The 22,583-nt window shown below is 41.9% G+C and overlaps 1 protein-coding gene across 3 annotated transcripts in view; it reads left to right on the forward strand.

Moving 5' to 3' along the window:
* PLD1 (phospholipase D1) overlaps positions 1-16,547 on the forward strand; it is a 128,055-nt gene extending 111,508 nt beyond the window's left edge. For all 3 annotated transcript variants that reach the window (XM_073359380.2, XM_073359379.2, XM_073359381.2), the window contains 3 exons: positions 5,936-6,089; positions 7,426-7,543; positions 9,184-16,547. In XM_073359380.2, coding sequence (XP_073215481.1) covers positions 5,936-6,089; positions 7,426-7,543; positions 9,184-9,408 — 497 coding nt within the window. In that variant the 3' untranslated portion in view covers positions 9,409-16,547. The remainder of the gene's footprint in view (positions 1-5,935; positions 6,090-7,425; positions 7,544-9,183) is intronic.
* The last annotated feature ends 6,036 nt before the right edge of the window (positions 16,548-22,583 follow it).

Consider the following 22,583-nt stretch of genomic DNA (forward strand, 5'->3'; position numbering starts at 1 on the left):
TAAAGAAATGTGGCTTTGAAATTCCCTTGGTGGTTAAACTTGTCCCACCACAGGGAATTCTGTCCATTTGTTTTCATCAAACTCAGCTTTAGCCACTAAATTGCGAGTTGTCATCTGTTTCTTAAAGAACAGAATGTGCTGTAAAATTTGGAAGGCTTGGGGAACATGTGACCATTGGGAAAATACGTTATAATTTTCATTGCATTTTCATCTGTCTCTCTGTTATTGTATATTTATTATAAGGCCATAAAATAACAACATAAGGCCAAATTCAGCTCTTATTTATACCACAGAATACAAGAGCGGAATCTGACCCAGAGTTACTCCTATTTCTTTAAGAAAGCCCTTTTCAGCCCGTTATAGCAGTATAAAGGCTTTGCTCATGAGCAGCATAATATTAGGGTCTTGTAAGAAGCAGAATGATACTGTCCTCCACCTCAGGGACAATCCTGATACCATATACCCTTAGATAGGTTGAAGTTTGGATTGGGAGGGTTTTGCTACGTAGTTATCCTTTTGATAATCTTCTCACGTCTCTAGTATGAAGAACAGCCACAATAGTTTTACTATTGATGATCATAAACATAGGACTAATGCTGTGGTGCATCCACATAAATGGAAGTGGGAGTGGTGATGTGCTATCTATATGTTTTGCTGTCATCCAGGGGTATGTCTACACTGCAAAAAAAAAAATAAAGACCCATGGCAGCAAATCTCAAAGCCCAGGTCAACCGATTTATGCTTCGGGGGGCTCTTACTCTGGGGCTAAAAATAGCTATGTAAATGTTCAGGCTTGGACTGGAGCCAGGGCTCTGACACCAACCCCCTGGCTGGGTTTCAGAGCCTGGGTGCCAAGAATGTCTACACTGCTATTTTTAGCCCTGTAGCGTGAGCCCAAGTCAGTTGACCCAGGCTCTGAGACACGCTGCCGCAGGTCACATTGCAGTGTAGACATACCCAAGAGGCTTGGGCTCAACGTACCAGCTGTGGAACTAAATACATCCCCCAGTGCTGCCCCATGTATCTGGCACATTCCTATTAAAGTGCCAACATTCCAAAAAGGCTGACAAAGGAGGTGCTGTTGTCATCATGAATAGGTCGGAATATGAACAAGAGGCTGCTCGGCAGCTCTCCAACACGAGTTTCTACAAGCCATTACCCTATGATCCCACTGAGAGTTACCAAAAGCAACTACAGCATTTGCTCAAGAAACTTCCTGAAAAAGCACAAGATCAAATCCGCACAGACACACCCCTGGAACCCCGACCTGGGATATTCTATCTACTACCCAAGATCCATAAACCTGGAAATCCTGGGCGCCCCATCATCTCAGGCATTGGCACCCTGACAGCAGGATTGTCTGGCTATGTAGACTCCCTCCTCAGGCCCTACGCTACCAGCACTCCCAGCTACCTTCGAGACACCACTGACTTCCTGAGGAAACTTCAATCCATCGGTGATCTTCCTGATAACACCATCCTGGCTACTATGGATGTAGAAGCCCTCTACACCAACATTCCACACAAAGATGGACTACAAGCCGTCAAGAACACTATCCCCGATAATGTCACGGCTAACCTGGTGGCTGAACTTTGTGACTTTGTCCTTACCCATAACTATTTCACATTTGGGGACAATGTATACCTTCAGATCAGCGGCACTGCTATGGGTACCCGCATGGCCCCACAGTATGCCAACATTTTTATGGCTGATTTAGAACAACGCTTCCTCAGCTCTCGTCCCCTAAAGCCCCTACTCTACTTGCGCTATATTGATGACATCTTCATCATCTGGACCCATGGAAAAGAAGCCCTTGAGGAATTCCACCATGATTTCAACAATTTCCATCCCACCACCAACCTCAGCCTGGTCCAGTCCACACAAGAGATCCACTTCCTGGACACTACAGTGCTAATAAACAATGGCCACATAAACACCACCCTATACCGTAAACCTACTGACCGCTATTCCTACCTGCATGCCTCCAGCTTTCACCCTGACCACACCACACGATCCATCGTCTACAGCCAAGCTCTGCGATACAACCGCATTTGCTCCAACCCCTCAGACAGAGACAAACACCTACAAAATCTCTGTCAAGCTTTCTTACAACTACAATACCCACCTGCAGAAGTAAAGAAACAGATTGATAGAGCCAGAAGAGTTCCCAGAAGTTACCTACTACAGGACAGGCCTAACAAAGAAAATAACAGAACGCCACTAGCCGTCACCTTCAGCCCCCAACTAAAACCCCTCCAACGCATTATTAAGGATCTACAACCTATCCTAAAGGATGACCCAACACTCTCACAAGTCTTGGGAGACAGGCCAGTCCTTGCCTACAGACAGCCCCGCAACCTGAAGCAAATACTCACCAACAACCACATACCACACAACAGAACCACTAACCCAGGAACTTATCCTTGCAACAAAGCCCGTTGCCAATTGTGCCCACATATCTATTCAGGGGACACCATCACAGGGCCTAATAACATCAGCCACACTATCAGAGGCTCGTTCACCTGCACATCCACCAATGTGATCTATGCCATCATGTGCCAGCAATGCCCCTCTGCCATGTACATTGGTCAAACTGGACAGTCTCTACGTAAAAGAATAAATGGACACAAATCAGATGTCAAGAATTATAACATTCATAAACCAGTCGGAGAACACTTCAATCTCTCTGGTCACGCAATCACAGACATGAAGGTCGCTATCTTAAAACAAAAAAACTTCAAATCCAGACTCCAGCGAGAAACTGCTGAATTGGAATTCATTTGCAAATTGGATACTATTAATTTAGGCTTAAATAGAGACTGGGAGTGGCTAAGTCATTATGCAAGGTAGCCTATTTCCTCTTGTTTTTTCCTACTCCCCACCCCCAGATGTTCTGGTTTAACTTGGATTTAAACCTGGAGAATGGTCAGTTTAGATGAGCTATTACCAGCAGGAGAGTGAGTTTGTGTGTGTATGGGGGTGGGGGGGATGTGAGAAAACCTTGATCTATGCAGGAAATAGCCCGACTTGATTATGTAAAGAGTTGTCACTTTGGATGGGCTAGCACCAGCAGGAGAGTGAATTTGTGTGGGGGGGTGGAGGGTGAGAAAACCTGGATTTGTGCTGGAAATGGCCCACCTGTTGATCACTTTAGATAAGCTATTACCAGCAGGACAGTGGGGTGGGAGGAGGTATTGTTTCATGATTTCTGTGTGTATATAAAGTCTGCTGCAGTTTCCACGGTAAACATCTGATGAAGTGAGCTGTAGCTCACGAAAGCTCATGCTCAAATAAATTGGTTAGTCTCTAAGGTGCCACAAGTACTCCTTTTCTTTTTGCGAACATTCCAGTGGAAAAAGCAAGGCCCAGGTTCTGCAGCTTCTGTAGGAGAGCAGTGACACAGATGTTTACAAGCCGGTGAGGCACAAATGTGTCCTCCCTTAAATTTCCTGCTGATTAATTGATTTAAATTATTTAAATTTAATTCCTCCCCGCCCCCCAAAAGAAAAGAATTCCATGTGACTGAAGCCCTGAGTAGTTGAAGCACATAGGAATAAATTCTTAGTTCAGCTGCATTGTGGAGGAGTGGGAGTATTTTGAGGGGGTTGATTTTATTTTTCTCCTTCTCACTAGCAACTCCTGATAAAGCAGTAGTCAGTACATTCAGTCACTGGGATTACTAAAGCATCTGGGTTTCTTTATGTAGGAACCAGCTTGTTGCAGAGTTTTTGCTTTGCCTGGAGTTTTTGTGGGTATATGTTAATTTGCTAAATCCCAACTATTGTAGTCTCTTGCTGCTCCTTCCCCTGAGACAAACTCTTGTCTGCCTTTCTGTGCCATTTTTTTCCCCTGATATCTGTGCAGTATAGATTAATCTCTTTTGAAGTTACATTTTTCTGCAAGCATTGGGCGGGCAACTAAGCAAAGTGCCGAAGTGCATTGTCCATTTTATATATGCAGAGTGATTGTGCAGTCACTTGGATGTCCAAATCCGTGGGAGATGCAGGAATGGGCACACAAAGTCAAAGGCTTGCTTAGGGATAGTTGCCAGTTTCTCCCTGGCTGTAACAGGATTCTGACACAAACACCCATTTGAAATAGCTGAGGCATTAGAATGATTCTTGGCTGCACTGGCAGTTAGCTGATCTGTGTTAAATGAGCTGGTTCTCTCAGCCCAGTTCTTAGCGTATGGGTGTTCCCACCATAAAGACCACAATCAGAATCTGAACTAATTGGCACCTGGAAAGAGTGACTGAAGACTGGATGACCATAGAGAACCTGCCAGTCTTGGAGATGATCTCTGCAGAACACAATGAAGTACAGTTGCCGAGTACCAGGGAGAAGCTTCTACTACCCATCTCCATTCTTGTTATATGGCCAAATAACCTTATTCTCCAATGCCGTCACTCTGGCACCTTTAAACTGCCATGATTGCACTCAAAACATTTTTAAAGAGAGGGGAAAAGTTATAATTATATATTAGGACATGTGCATATGTTCTGAAAAAATTGCCTGATATTTTGGCTCTTTACATTTTGCACAGTATGTTCTAATGCTACATCAACAGCACAGCAAAGAATAGAAAAAGAACAAATGTCCCTGTTGGTTAGAATGGCTTCTACGCCCCCGGAGGGTATATTTTCATTGTATTGGCAATACTTGAGAACTGGTGCACGTAGCTCTCCATACATAGAAATGAAAATTTGGCCCCTGGGAGTTTTGGAAGCCTTACTTACCAGTTGCTAGAAACTGGAGCCCTCCACCTGCCTCAGTGCAGTATGACTCCGAAATGATTTCTTTCTTTCTTAACCCCTCTTCGCCCCGACAAAAAACCCTGAAGGTGTTTTCTTTTTCTGTTGTTTATTTTAGAAGAAACATTAATTCTACATAAGTGGGCTCTGCTGTGCAACTTACTTTAACACTGATTCTGCCTGGGCTTAGGGCACAAATCCAAGTAAAAAATTTTCCTTTCTTTTATTATGAAATAAATACAGCAAAGAAAATCCGTAGAATGACTTCAAACAAAGAAGCCGGCTTGTGTCATTAAACATATTAAATAAAGACCACATTAAACTCTGACCCTTGCCCTTGCATGCCATAGTATCGCTCTGCAAGAATAGCTGGAGGCTTCTGAGAAATTAAGTTTTTAAACCTTTTGTGTTTGATTTAAAATTGTTTAACCTTCTTTCATGCCCTGGAGTTTATGGAGAATGTGGAGATTTTTTCCCCCCACATATTGATCTTGGCTCTTTTGTGGCTCTTTAAATCAGAAGTGGCTTTGATGGAGGATCTGCTCTTTACAAATCTTCATCCTGATACTCTCCATCCTTAGCAACTTAAATTATTTTGCTAACGAGAAAAAAATGGATAATGTTCACATGGCATTTACATTGATCTTCTCCAGTTTCAAGAAGTGGCAAAGGTAATTCAGCCTCCTCTCTACCACCTACTGACAAAGGAGGAGATTTTTAACCTGTGAACTCTCATAGTGTTTTATCACTTGCATTGGAAGAGACTGGGGACAACTGAGTGCAGGTCAGCTAAGTCCAGGCAGCTGAACTTGTCATATGCACATGCAAGGAGCCACACAGTGGTATGGTAGAGGGGGTCGACAGTAAAGTGATGGTGGTAGAATATACACAGAAGAGTGTGAGGTTGGAGGAGAGCTACTCATTGAAACTCTCCTTTACATACAAGAGTGGTATGTCTTTCTACCTAGTCTCAGGGTATACTGTGAATGCTGGGGCCCTGCAAAGGAAGAGCTGGCACGACCCAGTTCTTAAAGTTATTAGATACCTAACTCCCATAGCTTTGAGGATCTGGGCCCATGTCCTGCTGGCAGTAAACAGGTCTATCACTTTGGTGGTGGTCGCATTCCTTGGGGAATTGGTATGTATTGTATGTGGTGTTATAGTTTCTCTGTTTCCTTTGAAAGGCTCTGCTAACATCAATGACCGCAGCATGCTGGGAAAACGTGACAGTGAAATGGCTATCATTGTACAAGACACCGAAACGGTCCCTTCAGTGATGGATGGAAAGGACTACAAAGCTGGACGATTTGCTCAGTCTCTCCGCCTCCGGTGTTTTAGGTATGAGTGCTAGAAACTAATTACGGTGCATGGAAATCTCATGCTAAATTCTTGGCTGCCAGGAAGGTCTTACCCAGTAAGGTCTTTTCCCAGCAGGTTGTGGTAATTAATATTTTGTACTTGTGCAGGAAGATGCAGTCCTGCTGCCTTGCAGGGATTGCGTTCCTCATTGATTTTGAAAAGAGAGCATCTGTGCAATTGTCTGTAAAGGATATGCACTGAATTAAAGATATGAGTGGGTTTAACTCCGGGAAAATCAATGAACTTTCACCCACTTACACATGGACTGAGTATAGCCCACAGAGTTTTGTGGTTGCCTAGACTTAGGATTTCCCATGCAGTATCCCTTTCCATCCCCCGCAATGAGTGTTTGGATTACAAATCTTGGAAGTCTGTTTTTGTTAAATTTTTCCTTGACCCCTTCAGTAAGGGGAACGTACACAGAAGACAATGGAACTTTGCTAAGGAACAAATACTCCCACTGCACTGTTATCAGTTGTAGGTGGTGGTGTCTAATTTTTTTTTTTTTTTTTTTTGTACTGGGAATTTGTTCAGTCAGAGAAGCCATCTGGCCAGCAGCACAACAATTCTCTCATTAAAACATTCCCCCTCCCCCCCATTTTCCATCTGGATGGTTTTTAAACATAAAGGAGGAAATGATAAGGCAGAGCTAAGGCTGACAGATTATTCTGTGTAGGAAATAGCAGCAGACAAGGACATCTCAGTGTGCGCAGCACCATCTATTAAGTATTGAGGACATTATCTAAGGGAACCCTTTTCTTTCTTCTTCAGGATTGAGTTGCTGAGGTTTTTTTCACATTGAAGAGGGAGTGGGCCTAGTGGTTAGAGCAGGGGACTCAAACACAGGGCTCCACCACTGACAGCCTGATTTTGCAAGATGCTGAACCTCTCTTGTGAAATGTACATGCTCAGCTCCCATTGGTGGGACTGACTGGTATTCTGAACTGATGACTTCAGTCCCCTTCCATTACTACCTTCTGGAAAACCTAATGTTGATTTAGCAGAAGGCTTCTCACTCTCTGATAAATAATATCCCCACCTCTTTGGTATATGTTTGTGCAGTGCCTAGCACAATGGGGCTGGGACCTCTAAGCACTGCTGCAATGCAAATAATAATAATAAAAATAATAACATGGGTCCTTTATGAGTCTTGGCTTTTGGGTGGTTTTCTAGGGTCACTTTACTCAATAACTGCTTGTGTTGTTTTCCTCCAGAAGAAAGCTGATTACAAGGATCACATTCCTGTTCATGAAAATCCTCTGGAGGGTTCTGTGTTACTTTCCAATGACATCAGTTCTTTCCCCTCCTTTTTCAGGGTTGTTCTTGGTTGTTCAGCAGACCTCAATGCTGATCTCCAGGATCCAGTCTCTGACAGATTCTTCAAGGAGGTGTGGGTTTCAACAGCTGCCCGCAATGCCACTATTTTTGACAAGGTGAAGTACCTGGCTCGTTTTCTCTTTTTGCTCCCAACAGGCTCACTGTTGACGGATGTAAAGGAGAGAAGCAACATCTTGGCTTTGTGGGAGAGGGACTGGTGGGGCGGGAGGGTTCAAGCTCTAGATCTCATCAAGATGGATTGAATACTGTGTAATGTCATGAAACTACACAAGCTCTGAGCAGGAAAGGGCCACAACAGATGAAGGGTTTTCTTTTAGCCAATGGCATAACTTTTTTGACCCTTAAATACTATTGGCAGACAAGCAAGGTAGCAACTCTGATTCTCCTCACATTTATACACTGATTTTACAGAGTATTGTACAGTAACTCCTCACTTAAAGTCGTCCCGGTTAATGTTGTTTCATTGTTACGTTGCTGATCAGTTAGAGAACATGCTTGTTTAAAGTTGCGCAATGCTCCCTTATAACGTCGTTTGGCAGCCACTTGCTTTGTCCACTGCTTGTAGGAAGAGTAGCTGGTGGGGGCTTTGAACCAGGGTGGGCCGGCAGCCCCCCTATCAGCTCCCCGATCCCCTAAGTTCCCTGAGCAGCAGCCTCCCAGCCAGACTATCAATTGTTGGCAGTTCAGCTGTCTCTTCCCCCACTGCCATGTGCTGCTCCTGCCCTTTGCCTTGGAGCTGTTCCCCGGAGCCTCCTGCTTGCAGTGTGTGTGGGGGTGCTAATGTCAGGGTGTCCCCCTCTGCTCCTGAACCCCACTTACCCCATTTCCATAGAGTGGGGGCCGGGGGACGACACGACACGGAGGGAACTTCCTCGCAGCAGCTTCTGTCTCTACTTGCGGATCTACTTAAAAAGGCAGTGTACTTAGAGTGGGGTCAGTGTACTTAAAGGGGCAATGCATATCTCTCTGTCTCTCTCACACAGGGGGTGTGTCTTTGTCTGCCATGCTGTCTCCCCTCCCTCCATTCATGCTGCCTTATAGGGTGTGAGGCTACATTAACGACAATGGGTTAACCCTTGAGGGCTCAGCTGATTGCTAGTTCATCATTTAGTAGTAAGGCATTCCCTGGGAAATATCTAACCCTCTGACTTCATCACCTCAATCAAGCTTCACAATCATCATTGCTGTGTACCAGTATTAAATTGTTTGTTTAAAACTTATACTGTGTGTGTGTGTATATAATATAGCCTTTTGTCTGGTGAAAAAAATTTCCCTGGAACCTAACCCCGCCTGTTTACATTAATCCTTATGCGGAAATTGGATTCGCTTAACATTGTTTCGCTTAAAATCACATTTTTCAGGAACATAACTACAACACTAAGTGAGGAGTTACTGTAGTTCCAGTTTCTGGAGCTCTTGTTTTACATCAGTATGTGTTAGGAGAGAATCAGGCCCTGCAGGAAAGAATCTTCTATTTGGCCGTACGCAAAGCAAGGCTCACTGATCAAGCAAACTAGCTATTGCTAATTTTGGATAATCTCTTGTAGGGAGATTGATGTACAGATTTTCTCATACAGGTGTGTGTACAAATTGTTAAGCTCCCCAGGCTCCATTAACCAATACACTTCAATATATATGAAGGTGTTTACAGTAGCGTTAGTTTGCGCTATGGATGGCATGTAGTGATATTTTCCTGTATGCTTATGTACCACCTCCTCTTTCCATTTCAAATCAGGTGTTTCGATGCCTTCCCAGTGATGAGGTGACTAATTTAGCCCAGCTGCGTGACTTCATCGCCAAGTCAAAATTGGTAACCCAAGATGCTGCAAAAGCAGCAGAAGAATTAAAGAAGATTCATGGATTTCTAGTGCAATTCCCCTTTCGTTTCCTGGATGAAGAAAACTTGCTGCCTTCTGTTGGAACAAAAGAATCCATGGTTCCCATGGAAGTTTGGACTTAGGGTGATATAGACGGCTTTAGAATTTAAAGTCTGGCTCCTTGGAGACAGGTTTGCATACCTGATGATTTCAGGAAGCTTTGTATTGCCAAGGTAGCCACTGAAAGGTCTCCATCAAACTAATGTGCCTTTCTTAAGGATTTTGGTGGAACAGCTTCAGACAAAATGACTGTTATGGGGAGGGAAAGAAAATTTGGCACTTATGATCAGTGACAAGCTATATTAATTGAAAGGACAGTACTTCTTTACAGACATATTCTAAGCACCTTAAAGATGCAGGCCACCCCTATGAAGGGAGAGAAATCATACTGTATATTACTACTACCAGCATGATCACACGTGTATAGTGATTGTGATACCCAGGGGTTGTAGGCTGTTTGTGCTTTCTAAATCTTTGTGTGCTCACAGTTATTACCTAGCTGGAGTTACCCTCTTCATCATATCTATTTTGTATTCCCTCAAGTATTCTCCCACTGCTTACCCCTCCATAATGGTTGGGAAATGTTGCCTGAGGCCAACTCAGATGTTCCTATGATCATTGTCTATCGCGCTTAGATGTTACATTGCGTATACGGCAAAGGGCTAACTCTCTTATGTCAAAAGAAAAGGATTATTTGTGGCACCTTAGAGACTAACAAATTTATTTGAGTATGCATCCGATGAAGCGAGCTGTAGCTCATGAAAGCTTATGCTCAAATAAATTTGTTCGTCTCTTAAGGTGCCACAAGTCCTCCTTTTCTTTTTGAGGATACAGACTAACACGGCTGCTACTCGGAACTCTTACGTCAAAATCAGTGGTGCTGACTCTTCTCCTGGCCCCAGGGGAAAACATTGGTTTTTTTACTACAACTACAGCAATCAACATTCCTCATGCACAGCATGACACTGTAGGTCTCAGTGATGGGCAATCCCTAATGGAGATTGAGGTGATGGGAATCTCTTGAATTCTGTTTTTTCAGGGTTTGCAGAACTTGTTTGAGTTCAGCTACCCTTTTTCTTACTATCTAAACTATAATTTTTTCCCCAAGGGAGAATCAACTTTTTAACCCTACATTTTTCTAGCTAAAGGAAAGCCTGCTGCTATGTATTAGGGAGAAGAGAACCCCAAAAGCTAGGCTGGCAAAACTGGGTCCTCTGTTTTGGATCACAGTGCTGTGTGTATACACTGCCTTAAATACTCCCCTGTGTTCTTTTCCACTGTTTCACTTGTAAGGAACAAGAACCCAGTAACAGTTGAGTAAGAGTTGAAATTTTGAGCTGACGATGTTCAAGGTTGATCAAAGTCACTCATACCGAGTTCGATCACGCTCCAGAGGCTAGTGGAGAGATAGCACTGAACTAGTCTCTGTGACCAGTTCCAGTAACGGAAAGACTTGGTTTTGAACAGTCTCTGCAATGCAGAAGTGTGACTCCAGGTCTTCCCAAGGACTGATAAACTCACTCAACATGGTAAATCTTTTTGCTTTCCATTTACTAATATGAGCAGCACAGTTAATAAGAAACTCATAACAATGGGTTCCTGTCTAGATAGAGGGAGAAGCTGAAACTCCCATCTCTGAATGCAGAATGTTAACTGATTCAGTGGGAGTGCCATTCACCAAGCAAGGGCCAAATGTGGCCCTTAATCTGTGGTCCAGTAAAAGCCTTCACCATACCTTATCCATAAGGCTTACAAACTTTTATTGCTTTGTTTTTCTTTGCTAAAAAATTCCAATGATTCCAAGTAAATTTGTCCTTTAAAAAAAAAAAGACGTTTGACAAGCTTCCAATGTGCTTAACGTTCATTAGTTTATCAAAAAACTCATGACACCCTTTTGAAAGATATGCCCAAAACACAGTTGGCACATATCTTACAGTTAAGCTGATTGGTCTGTATATTTTAAGAAAAGTAATTAGGCATAGAGTCATTTTCCAATGCTACATCACGTTAATAAGTAACAAACACTAACATTCCTCAAGGGCAGCCCAAGTCCTAGCTAGTTGCTATGTTTTGTGTTGCTTCATGCTCATATTTGATAGATGCAGTTAGTGATATGGACAGGAGTCACAGCCATCCCTGAGCCTTGGTGAACCAGTGGTCTATTTAATCTGTCAATAGTGCATGCACAACTGCAGTGTGTTTATCGGTACTGTGATTTTGTGTAGTGCACTGCAGATAACTAGGTTCCCTCAAGATTTGTTGGGCATTGTTGTTTAGAATCATATTTGTTGTTTAAAATGAGACACAGGGCTTACCTGCCAGCTCCTGTGCTAGAGAAATATGCTATCAGACAACCACTGCAAAGCCAGGCAACTAAAACATCAAAATACTTTTGCTTTTAACACTAGCCCAAGGCTTTTAATTTCACGCTAAAAACTGTTGGCCATTTTTAGTTTGAACAAAACTGCTAATATGAAATGATTATAGCCTGCCACATATTACCATTAAACCACACAAGTATAGATTCATAGTGGAAAGAGGCCCAAACCAGAACAGAATATTCATTCACACCAGACCTACAACCAAACCTAAAGAAGCATATAATGCTCCTATCATCTATCTGTCTAGATGTTCATATGGCTCCTATCACAATAGTACCTGAGCATCTCATGATCATCATTGAATCCTTACAGCACCTCTTTGAACTGGTATTGAAACTTTGTGGCTTCATAGGTAACGTGACCTAGCTTCTTGTACCCCAGGTTGTCTTTCCAAAACTGCAATGCAACTGACATGCAAAACCCAAACCATTTGCCCATTTCAGATGATGTTAGGGTCTGATGTCGACCCATACAGCCTAGGAATTTTGAATTAGTATTGAAACACCATTCTTAATCCACCCCCTTTGTACCATACATTGGCTTTGTAGCATTTGCGGCATATAAAATACTTCATAACTTGAAGATCTTGACACCAGCTGAAAACAGAGGGTGGATTCACCCTTGTGCATAGTTAGCACAGGATCTATGCAGCACTTTAAATAAGGCTTAAATAGAATTAAAGTAACTTATAGGCATTGTGTTGGCTCTCTGCACAGGAGTGAATTCCACTCAATGTGAAAGGATAGGTTAAGAAATTCTTTATTTTGAATTTCCCTGATTTTGTTGGATGCCAGACTCTTGACATTAACTGAACACCTTTATTTTATTTTCCTTTATGGATGGAGGGAAAAGAAAGAAATATTAAGAAGAAGAAGAAGAAAGCCAAGACAAAACTTTGCCGTTCCTCATACTTTGGGGAATTGATGCATCTTGAAATTCAGTATTTTTAAATGGAGTCATTCAAATGTTGCCAGGATTCTGGAATCCTCTTACACTTGTAGGCCCCAACTCTGCAAGCTGCTCACCTACGTCCATGAATAGTTCCACTGACTTCAGTGAAGCTTCACACTACGAGGCCAGGGTTCACACATGCAGAACAACTTTCAGTATCAAGGTACATTACAGTACACAGGCTTACAAGTATTCACAAGAGGAAGTATTCTGCTCTGTAGAATTTACAGTGCAGTATGTGCCCTCACATCATTCTTCGTGCATATTCACAGCAGTTGGTGTCTTTTGTGAATGTCTGTTAATTAGACTTTTCTTTCACATGCTATGAAGCCACAGCAGGGGTGATGTTTAACACCTGGTCTCTGCACATAAACAGTCACCACTCTTTAATTCTTAATACCCTAGCGGTTTTACTTTTACTTTGAATATCCAAAGCAAATCATGGCGTAATCATTTGCAAATATACGGTACTGTAAGCAGTGATGCTGTTTTTAGTGATAATAGTTCCTGAAATATGTGAACTGTTTTTGTGGCTTTTATTTTTAAAAGATGGTAAGAAAAGAGGAAAAAATCTCTTCCAGACTCAGATTTTATATTTCATGATTCAACCTGGATGGAAGATTTATGCAACAAAGCCCGTTGCCAATTGTGCCCACATATCTATTCAGGGGACACCATCACAGGGCCTAATAACATCAGCCACACTATCAGAGGCTCGTTCACCTGCACATCCACCAATGTGATCTATGCCATCATGTGCCAGCAATGCCCCTCTGCCATGTACATTGGTCAAACTGGACAGTCTCTACGTAAAAGAATAAATGGACACAAATCAGATGTCAAGAATTATAACATTCATAAACCAGTCGGAGAACACTTCAATCTCTCTGGTCACGCAATCACAGACATGAAGGTCGCTATCTTAAAACAAAAAAACTTCAAATCCAGACTCCAGCGAGAAACTGCTGAATTGGAATTCATTTGCAAATTGGATACTATTAATTTAGGCTTAAATAGAGACTGGGAGTGGCTAAGTCATTATGCAAGGTAGCCTGTTTCCTCTTGTTTTTTCCTACCCCCCCCCCCCAGATGTTCTGGTTTAACTTGGATTTAAACCTGGAGAATGGTCAGTTTAGATGAGCTATTACCAGCAGGAGAGTGAGTTTGTGTGTGTATGGGGGTGGGGGGGATGTGAGAAAACCTTGATCTATGCAGGAAATAGCCCGACTTGATTATGTAAAGAGTTGTCACTTTGGATGGGCTAGCACCAGCAGGAGAGTGAATTTGTGTGGGGGGGTGGAGGGTGAGAAAACCTGGATTTGTGCTGGAAATGGCCCACCTGTTGATCACTTTAGATAAGCTATTACCAGCAGGACAGTGGGGTGGGAGGAGGTATTGTTTCATGATTTCTGTGTGTATATAAAGTCTGCTGCAGTTTCCACGGTAAACATCTGATGAAGTGAGCTGTAGCTCACGAAAGCTCATGCTCAAATAAATTGGTTAGTCTCTAAGGTGCCACAAGTACTCCTTTTCTTTTTGGAAGATTTATGGTGGATATTCCTAAGCAGGTGCCAGTACGAGAATTCAACATCACTTCTTACCATGTCCGTATATATTTTTAAATAACGGGATATTTTAATATATGTTTTGTTGTATAGATGCAGGATTGGACTTACATTTTAGCATAGAAAATTATGCATTGTAAAAAACCCATGAAAATAAGATTTCATAATCTAAGCACTTCATTATTAAAATAATGTGTACCAAAAAAGCCACCCATTGCTATCCAGGAGATCCCAGGCCTTTGGCTCAGCTTCTGGGCTTGTACTCCCCAAACCAGCTGATGCTGAGAGTGCTCAAGGGCAGCACACTTAAGGTATGTCTACCTACACTGCAGCTGGGAGCAAACCTCCTAGCCCTGCATACAGACTCATGCTAGTGGGTTCAAGCTAAGCTGTGGACGTTGCAGCTCAGGATGAAGATTGGGTCCTCAAGTCCCCCAAGGCTTGACAGCCCATGCCACAAAGTTCATGCTGCTATTTTTAGCATGCTAGCTCAAGCCCTGCTAGCATGAGTCTGTCTACCCAGGTTGGGAGGCTAGTTTGTAGCTGCAACATCGACAAACCCCAAAGGTCTGATCCTGTTTTCAATGAAAGAGGCTTGCTGTCGGCTGACATGACAACAGGATCAGTCCCAAGGGAAGGAAGTGCCTTTTGTCACTCAGCGTCCTCTCTGGCCTTTTTGCAAGCAGCACAGACAGACTTGGAAGGGAGTCCAGCAACATTTTAGCTTAAGCCAGGTCTACACCAAAAACTTTTGCCCATACAATAGTGTTGATTAGGGGTGTGATTTTTTTTTTTAATGACCTTTTTATACCAGCAAAAGCCCCAGTGTAGATGCTGGTAAACCGGAAAAAGCGTATTTTTTGCCGGTAGACGCTGTGCCTACTCTAGGAGAGTGTGTTAGTTTAGCTATACAGGCATAGCTATGCCAGCAAACCTTCTCTCGTGTCGACTCAACCTCAGAAGCAAGGCGGCCAGGGAAGCAAGATGAAATGTCAGAGCAATTAGAAATGTGAGGGATTCATAAGCTATAACAGGAATTTGGATAAGCTCCTGGACTTATCCCAGAAGCGTTGCTGGGGAATGGTCCCAGCGAAGGTGGTGAGAGTTTTGGTGGGGACTAGCACCGGAGAAGGATCAATATATCTGTACATTTCCTTTGTCATAGTAGAATCCAGGCATATTTTTAAAATTAACTTCACGTTTTAGAACCCAAGCTTACAGCCATTCTGGCCCATTGCCTTCAGTGGCAGTTTTGCTTAAGTGAAGACTGCACAACTTGCCCTCTTTGATATTATTTTAATGTGTTCTTCTACTCAAATTATGTGATTATCTGCCTTAAAAGGAGACCTACATTTTTACAGGTGTTTGTACAGTTATTACACTGTGCGTTTTATTTAAAAGTCAAGCCGAGGCAGTTTTGGGACAAATGAAAAAAAGTTGGTATGACCCTTTACAGTGTAAAGTTTACACGACTGCTTTTATTTTATTTTTGGATTTTTTTCCACAACTTAGGGCCAGCTCCTCTGTTGGTGTGAATTAACATAGCTCCATTGACCTCAGTGAAGTTCCACCATTTCAAAATCAGCAGAGAATTTGGCCCAGAGTGCCTCCTGACCTCTGATATGAGCAAAGCAAGAGCCTGCACAGTGCCATCTTAGATGTGCAATAGGATGAGGCCGGGCATCTGCCATACTAGCCGCAGGGCTCTTCTCACCCATGCTGAGCCCCACCGAAATCCAGACCCTTGCCAAATCAGGGTGTTAGTTGGGAGTGTTCCTCCATTGCAGAGAATGTAAAACTAGTGTGTAAATTAGATATAATTAGGCCCACAGACTGTAAATCTAAAACTGAATGCAACAGTACTTTTTTTTTTTTTGGCCTTCTTTTCTTTTTTTCTTTTCAAGCACTTGTGACCCGTTCATTTTTAACCTACCAGTGCAGTTTCATAAAATAACATAGATATTGTGAGTAAGTCGTATTTATCTGGCTCTATCCTGATATCCAGGAAGTGAGAGTGTTTCTAAATTCACGGGTCAAGAAATGTACAAGTTTCCGCTAACTAAACTAATTGATAAAACTAGAGCTTCCAAAATATTTGTACTTCAGATGTACAAGGGTTGACATGATTCCAACTTGCTGTACTTCTCCGCTTTAGATGGATAAAATTGTGAACAGAGTGAATGCTCCTTCTGTGAAGGGTTTTGAATTGACAGTTTTGTGTCCCTGTTTCTGCTAATGGCTGCTTCCTTCCCTATCTATTATTGTATTTGGTAAACAGATATGTATTAAGTGACTAAAATATAACTAAATATAACGTATCAGAAACGTTTGGGTGATGACTTTTCATTTTAAATTGCTTTTGGAATGATGATCATTTTGCAAGCCGTGGACCTAATTCTGCTCTTGCACCAAACGAAGAAAACTTCCTCAGCAATCAGTGGAACTCCATAGCAATGTAATGGCAAAGCAGACTCGGTGAAAAAAATCATTAAAAATGCAGCCCAAGATAAAGTTACCACTGGGACAAGGAGATTGCTAACTTGTCTGTAGTCAATGAAAATCAATATATTTTAAAGGAACATTGCTACAAGAACCCTGAGTTCTAGAACCAGGGTCTGTAGGGCTCCCGGCAGGTGCTACATCCTTGTTGCAACCAGGGACTCAGTCAGGGCTGTAACCAACAGTACTGCAGGAAGTCCCACCCTAAGAGGCATGAATGGCAGCCCTCTGCAATTCCCTGATTGGCTGGCACTCCCTATATAAACCAGGAAGCCATTTCTGGGAGTTGTTTGATTAAAGTACGTGACTCCCCACGCTGACCCAGCCTCACCCTGATTCTCATTCCATGCTCTCAGTTGGATAATGGACTCTGACTTTGCAGTTTGATCTGCTCTGGCCCTGAACTGATCTCTGACCTTGGGTCTGAAACCGAGCAGCTCACTTTGTGCCCACAAACTGCCCATGACCTGGCCCTGACAACTGCACTCAAATCAGGCCCCAAATTTAGATTTTATGAATACAAGCTTTGTCATGCAGTAGAAATGTTTCTATAGAAGTCAGTGTTTCTCAACGGGTGGGTCCCATCCTTTAGGAGGTCACAAAAGGCAATTGCCCGTTGTGATGCATTGAAAATTTTATTACCATCTAAAGCCAAGAAAATCTTGCTCCCCTCATACCCTCCCTCATCAAGGTCAAGTGTTCTTTGTCAACCTCTCAAAATACACACCAATGAATTATATAAACTGATCATTGTTATTATGGATTGTCATAAATATAAAGGGAAGGGTAACAACTTTATGTATGCAGTACATAAAATCCCTCCTGGCCAGAGGTACAGAATCACTTACCTGTAAGGGGTTAATCAGTTCAATTAACCTAGTTGGCACCTGACCAGAAGGACCAATGGGGAAAGAAGATACTTTCAAATCTGGGGGGGGGAGGTTTTGTTTCTGCTGTCTTTGTTTGTTCCCTCTCAGGACAGAGAGAGAGAGACCAAGCAGGTAAACCAGCTCCTACAAAGATACTTGAAATAATACATCTAAAATTACAGAAATTGTAAGTAAAGGCAAGGAAATGCGTTAGAGTATCTTTTGTTTTAGCTTGTGAATTTTAAGAGGGAGGTTTATTTCTGTTTTTGTAACTTTGAAGTTGAGCCTAGAGGGGAATCCTCTGTGTTTTAAATCTTTTTATTACCCTGTAAAATTATCTTCCATCCTGGTTTTACAGAGGTGCTTCTTTTACTTTTTTCTTTATAATAAAGTTCTTCTTTTAAGAACCTGATTGATTATCTTTAGGAAACTAAAAATCAAAGGGTCTGGTCTGTACTTTTAGTAAAGGCAATTGGTTGGTATATTATTCTCAAGCCTCCCCAGGAAAGGGGGTGAAGAGGTTTGGGTGGATATTTTGGGGAAATAGGAACTCCAAGTGGTCCTTTTTTGTGAATCTTTGTCTAAATCACTTGGTGGAGGCAGCAATATAGGACAAGGAAAGGATTTGTGCCTTGGGGAAGTTTTTAACCTAAGCTGGTAGAAATAAGCTTAGGGGGGTCTTTCATGTGGGGCCCCACATCTGTACCCCAGAGTTCAGAGTGGGGAGGGAACCCTGACATGGATACAATTTTTTACTCTCACTTTTATAATAAAATAAATGTAAAGGGATTGTGAAAAATTTTGACTTTGAATAAGGGGTGGCCAACCTGAAATGTTTCAGAAACACTGGTTTAAGGTAGCCAATGGAAATATTTTTTTAAAACTGTCCTATGGTGGGTGCACCCCAAACATTTTAGTCCCGAGAACCTGAAAGTGAAACTTACTATGGGACAGTCAATATAGCCTAGTGAATAAGGCATTGGATTGTGACTTTGAAGACCTAGATTATAGTCCCAGCTGTTCTACTTGCCTGCTGGTTGACCTTGGCCAGGTTACTTCACCTCCTTGTGCCTCAGTTTCCCCATCTGTAAAATGGGGATAATAGTAGTAATCTCCTTTGTAAAGCACATTGAGCACTACTGATGAAAAGCCCTGCATAAGAGCAAGTTATTATTATTATACACAAAAGTGAAGCTGACTTCACTGAGGTTGCTTTGTCCAAGCTGAGAGAAACAGCAAAAGTAAAACAACACTGAGAAAATTTGACTTTTATTTTAATAATCCAAAGGTACATCTGCAAGGAAATTTGTCGGTTTCTAACATGGCTCTTAAATTGTCACTGTCCATTTTAAAGTTGAATAAAGGAAGTTCTGAGCTGAGAGAGAAAGGAGCAGCCTATTGCTGACCTCCATGAACAAAGCAGCCATGGAATATTCAAACTCTTTTGCAAAAACAGAAGCATGCTAATTCTCTGTTTCTTATGCTTTACTCGCCCTTCCAGTGCCCCAAGGTTATCACTGACTTCAAACCTTTCCAATACAATCTGTTCCCTGGATAGACACAATAAACCAAGATAAGGCAGCAAGGAGTTTCAATGAGTCAGGATGCGGCTGGGACTAAAGTAAGCAGCTCTTGATTGACACCTTAAGCCTTTTCTGCCCTGACTTCTAAATCTCACAGCTAATTATATGCTTCCTGCATCAAACTTCTATGATCTTGGAAGTGAAGATAACAGAGAAGAGCAACAGTAACACTGAGGCCTGTCAGTCACTTCTCCGTCATGGAAGTACTGGCTGGAGATGTTGCAATGATTATTATTATAATGTACTGTGAACACGCTTAAAAAGACAGCGTTTGTCTACAGCGACCATAGTTATTTCCTATTCCAAGTGCAGGCGAAATCTGTGCTATCTCAATGTGCAGTCATGTTGGTGTAGAACTAGTGTACAAGAAGAAACTGCTCAGAATAGAGAGTTATGGGCCTGACTGTCATTTACAGAAAGGCCCCTTTATACTGATGTAAAGCAGTCTCAGAGTAAAGGAGAATCAAGCCCATGGTTACTGTGCTCACATAACTGCATATTGTGCGTTATTTCGTCTATGTCTGATGGTAGCCTGTCTGGTTTTTTTTAAGCCGTAGTTTCTGGTTCATAATCCACAGTTTGCATACCATGCAAGGAGGAAGAGGAGAAAACTTCATAGGTGAAATCCTAACCCTGCTGGAATCAATGGGAATTTTACCATTTTACCATTTTACTTCAACACTTGCTGGAGGATTTTCTGCTCCTTGAAGTCTTTAAACCACGATTTGAGGACTTCAATAGCTCAGACATAGGTGAGAGGTTTTTTGCAGGAGTGGTGGGTGAAATTCTGTGGCCTGCATTGTGCAGGAGGTCAGACTAAATGATCATAATGGTCCCTTCTGACCTAAATATCTATGAATCTATGAAACATGGCTGGGATTTTACTCACCATACATAATTCAAATGAACAATTTACACAGCTGGGTATTCCTGTAACCCTCAGCCCTTGCTGAAGGAAAAGGCAGCATACATGTATTTTGAACAATAGCTGCCACCGCTGCAGTGTTTAATGGGCTGGTTCTTCTCCAGGATGATCCTCTCCAGCCATCTTTACACCGAGGGGAACCGACCGTGCAGCCAGATAATCTCCCATTTTCAGCTTCCTCCAACAGGTAAATTGTTCTAAAGGTAATCTGGCTCAAAACAGTGTGCCGGAAGCCTTTTCTGCCCTGGAGAGGAAGCAATAGAGGATTCTTTCTTTCTCCCCGAGGCTGTTACGAGCGTCTGCCTTCAAGGGCCATGTTGTGAGATCAGTTCTTTGGGCCTCTGCTAGTAGAACGTTGATCTATTGAAGTCTCAATAATACACAAACTTTTAAAATGGTATGTTTTTTTTGTATGCATGGAGTTACTAAGGCATTCTAGGTGTTTGGGTAGAGGAAGAAGGAAAAATTATAAGGCTTTGTGGCGACAGCTCTAAAGACTCATAGAAAATAACAAGAGGTTTCTTTTATTCCCCAAAAAATCAATCTGTTTTAGTTTCTCTGCAATTTGTGCCATCTCTTCTGATTTTCAAGTATGTCTCTGAAGCTTTGATGCAAGTTGAATGAAGGCTTTAAGAGCTTGAATCACAACAGCACGGTGAGTAAAATGCTCATTTTTTATTGGAAAAATCAAAAGTGACAGGTACAAAATTAGTTCCACTGCTTTGATTGATTACTTGGAATATTTAGCTCGGAATGATTACATCAAGAAGACCTATTAAAGTTGAAGCTGGCACATAAATTAATTTTGGAAAAATTCTTCCTTTTTTAAAGAAAAACTTTTCTGCAGTGATAACGTGTTTATAACTAGAATCAGAGATGAATAATCTTCTAAACAGTCAACCTGGTGTGAATAATTAAACGTACTGTGAATTAGTATTTGAGGACAAAGGGAAAGATATTATAACACAAAGATAATGTTATTGTGGCTGTACAAGTCTCTGTTATCTTGAGATTAGCACTCAAGGAAATTAGGAAATGGAAGAGCGGTCTAGCTAGAAATGCGGTCAGCCATTGTGTAGTTTGCTACTAATGGCCTTTCTATACTGTATGTCCCTCGTGGGAAACCCTGCAAGTTTTGTGCATGTTGATGAGTCTTGAATCATAAGGAAGCTCTTATTGGTGAGGAGGCACTATGGTTTACAGGTTTCAGAGTGGTAGCTGTGTTAGTCTGTGTTAGTGTTAGTCTGTATCAGCAAAAACGAGGAGGACTTGTGGCACCTTAGAGACTAACACATTTATTTGGACATAAGCTTTCGTGGGCTAAAACCCATATCATCTGATGCATGAAGTGGAAAATACAGTAGGCAGAAATATATACACAGTACGTGAAAAGATGGGAATTGCCTTACCAAATGAGGAGTCAGTTCTAACAAGACAAGTCAATTAAAGTGGAAGTGGGCTATTATCAACAGGAGGAAAAATCACTTTTGTAGTGATAATCAGGGTGTCCCATTTCAAACAGATGACAAGAAGGTGTGAGTAACAGTAGGGGGAAATAAGCATGGGGAAATTAGTTTTTAGTTTTTGTAGCAATCCATCCACTCCCAGGCTTTATTCAGGCCTAATTTGATGGTGTCCAGCTTGCTAATTAATTCCAGTTCTGCCGTTTCTCATTGGGGTCTGTTTTTGAAGTTTTGTTGTTGAAGAATTGCCACTTCTAAGTCTGTTATTGAAGTCAAAGTTCAGGGAGATTGAAGTGTTCTCCTACTGGTTTTTGAATGTTATAATTCTGGACGTCTGATTTGTGTCCATTTATTCTTTTGCATAGAGACTGTCCAGTTTGGCCAATGTACATGGCAGAGGGGCATTGCTGGCACATGATGGCATATATCACATTGGTAGATGTGCAGGTGAACAAGCCTGTCATAAATATAAAGGGAAGGGTAACCACCTTTCTGTATACAGAACTATAAAATCCATCCTGGCCAGAGACAAAACCCTTTCACCTGTAAAGGGTTAAGAAGCTGGGATAACCTCGCTGGCACCTGACCAAAATGACCAATGAGGAGACAAGTAACTTTCAAAGCTGGAGGGGGGGGGGACAAAAAGTCTGTCTGTGTGATGCTTTTGCCGGGACCAGGTCAGGAATGTTCTTCAGAACTTCTGTTAAATTAGTAAGTAATCTAGCTAGAAATGCATTAGATTTCCTTTTGTTTAAATGGCTGGTAAATAAGCTGTGCTGAATGGAATGTATATTCCTGTTTTTGTGTCTTTTTGTAACTTAAGGTATTGCAGAGAGGGATTCTCTATGTTTTGAATCTGATTACCCTGTAAGGTATTTACCATCCTGATTTTACAGAGGTGATTCTTTTACTTTTTCTTTAATTAAAATTCTTCTTTTAAGATCCTGATTGCTTTTTTATTGTTCTTAAGATCCAAGGGTTTGGGTCTGTGTTCACCTATGCAAATTGGTGAGGACTTTTAT

The sequence above is a fragment of the Lepidochelys kempii genome, chromosome 9 (genome assembly GCF_965140285.1).
Source record: "Lepidochelys kempii isolate rLepKem1 chromosome 9, rLepKem1.hap1, whole genome shotgun sequence".
Classification (NCBI taxonomy): Eukaryota; Metazoa; Chordata; order Testudines; family Cheloniidae; genus Lepidochelys; species Lepidochelys kempii.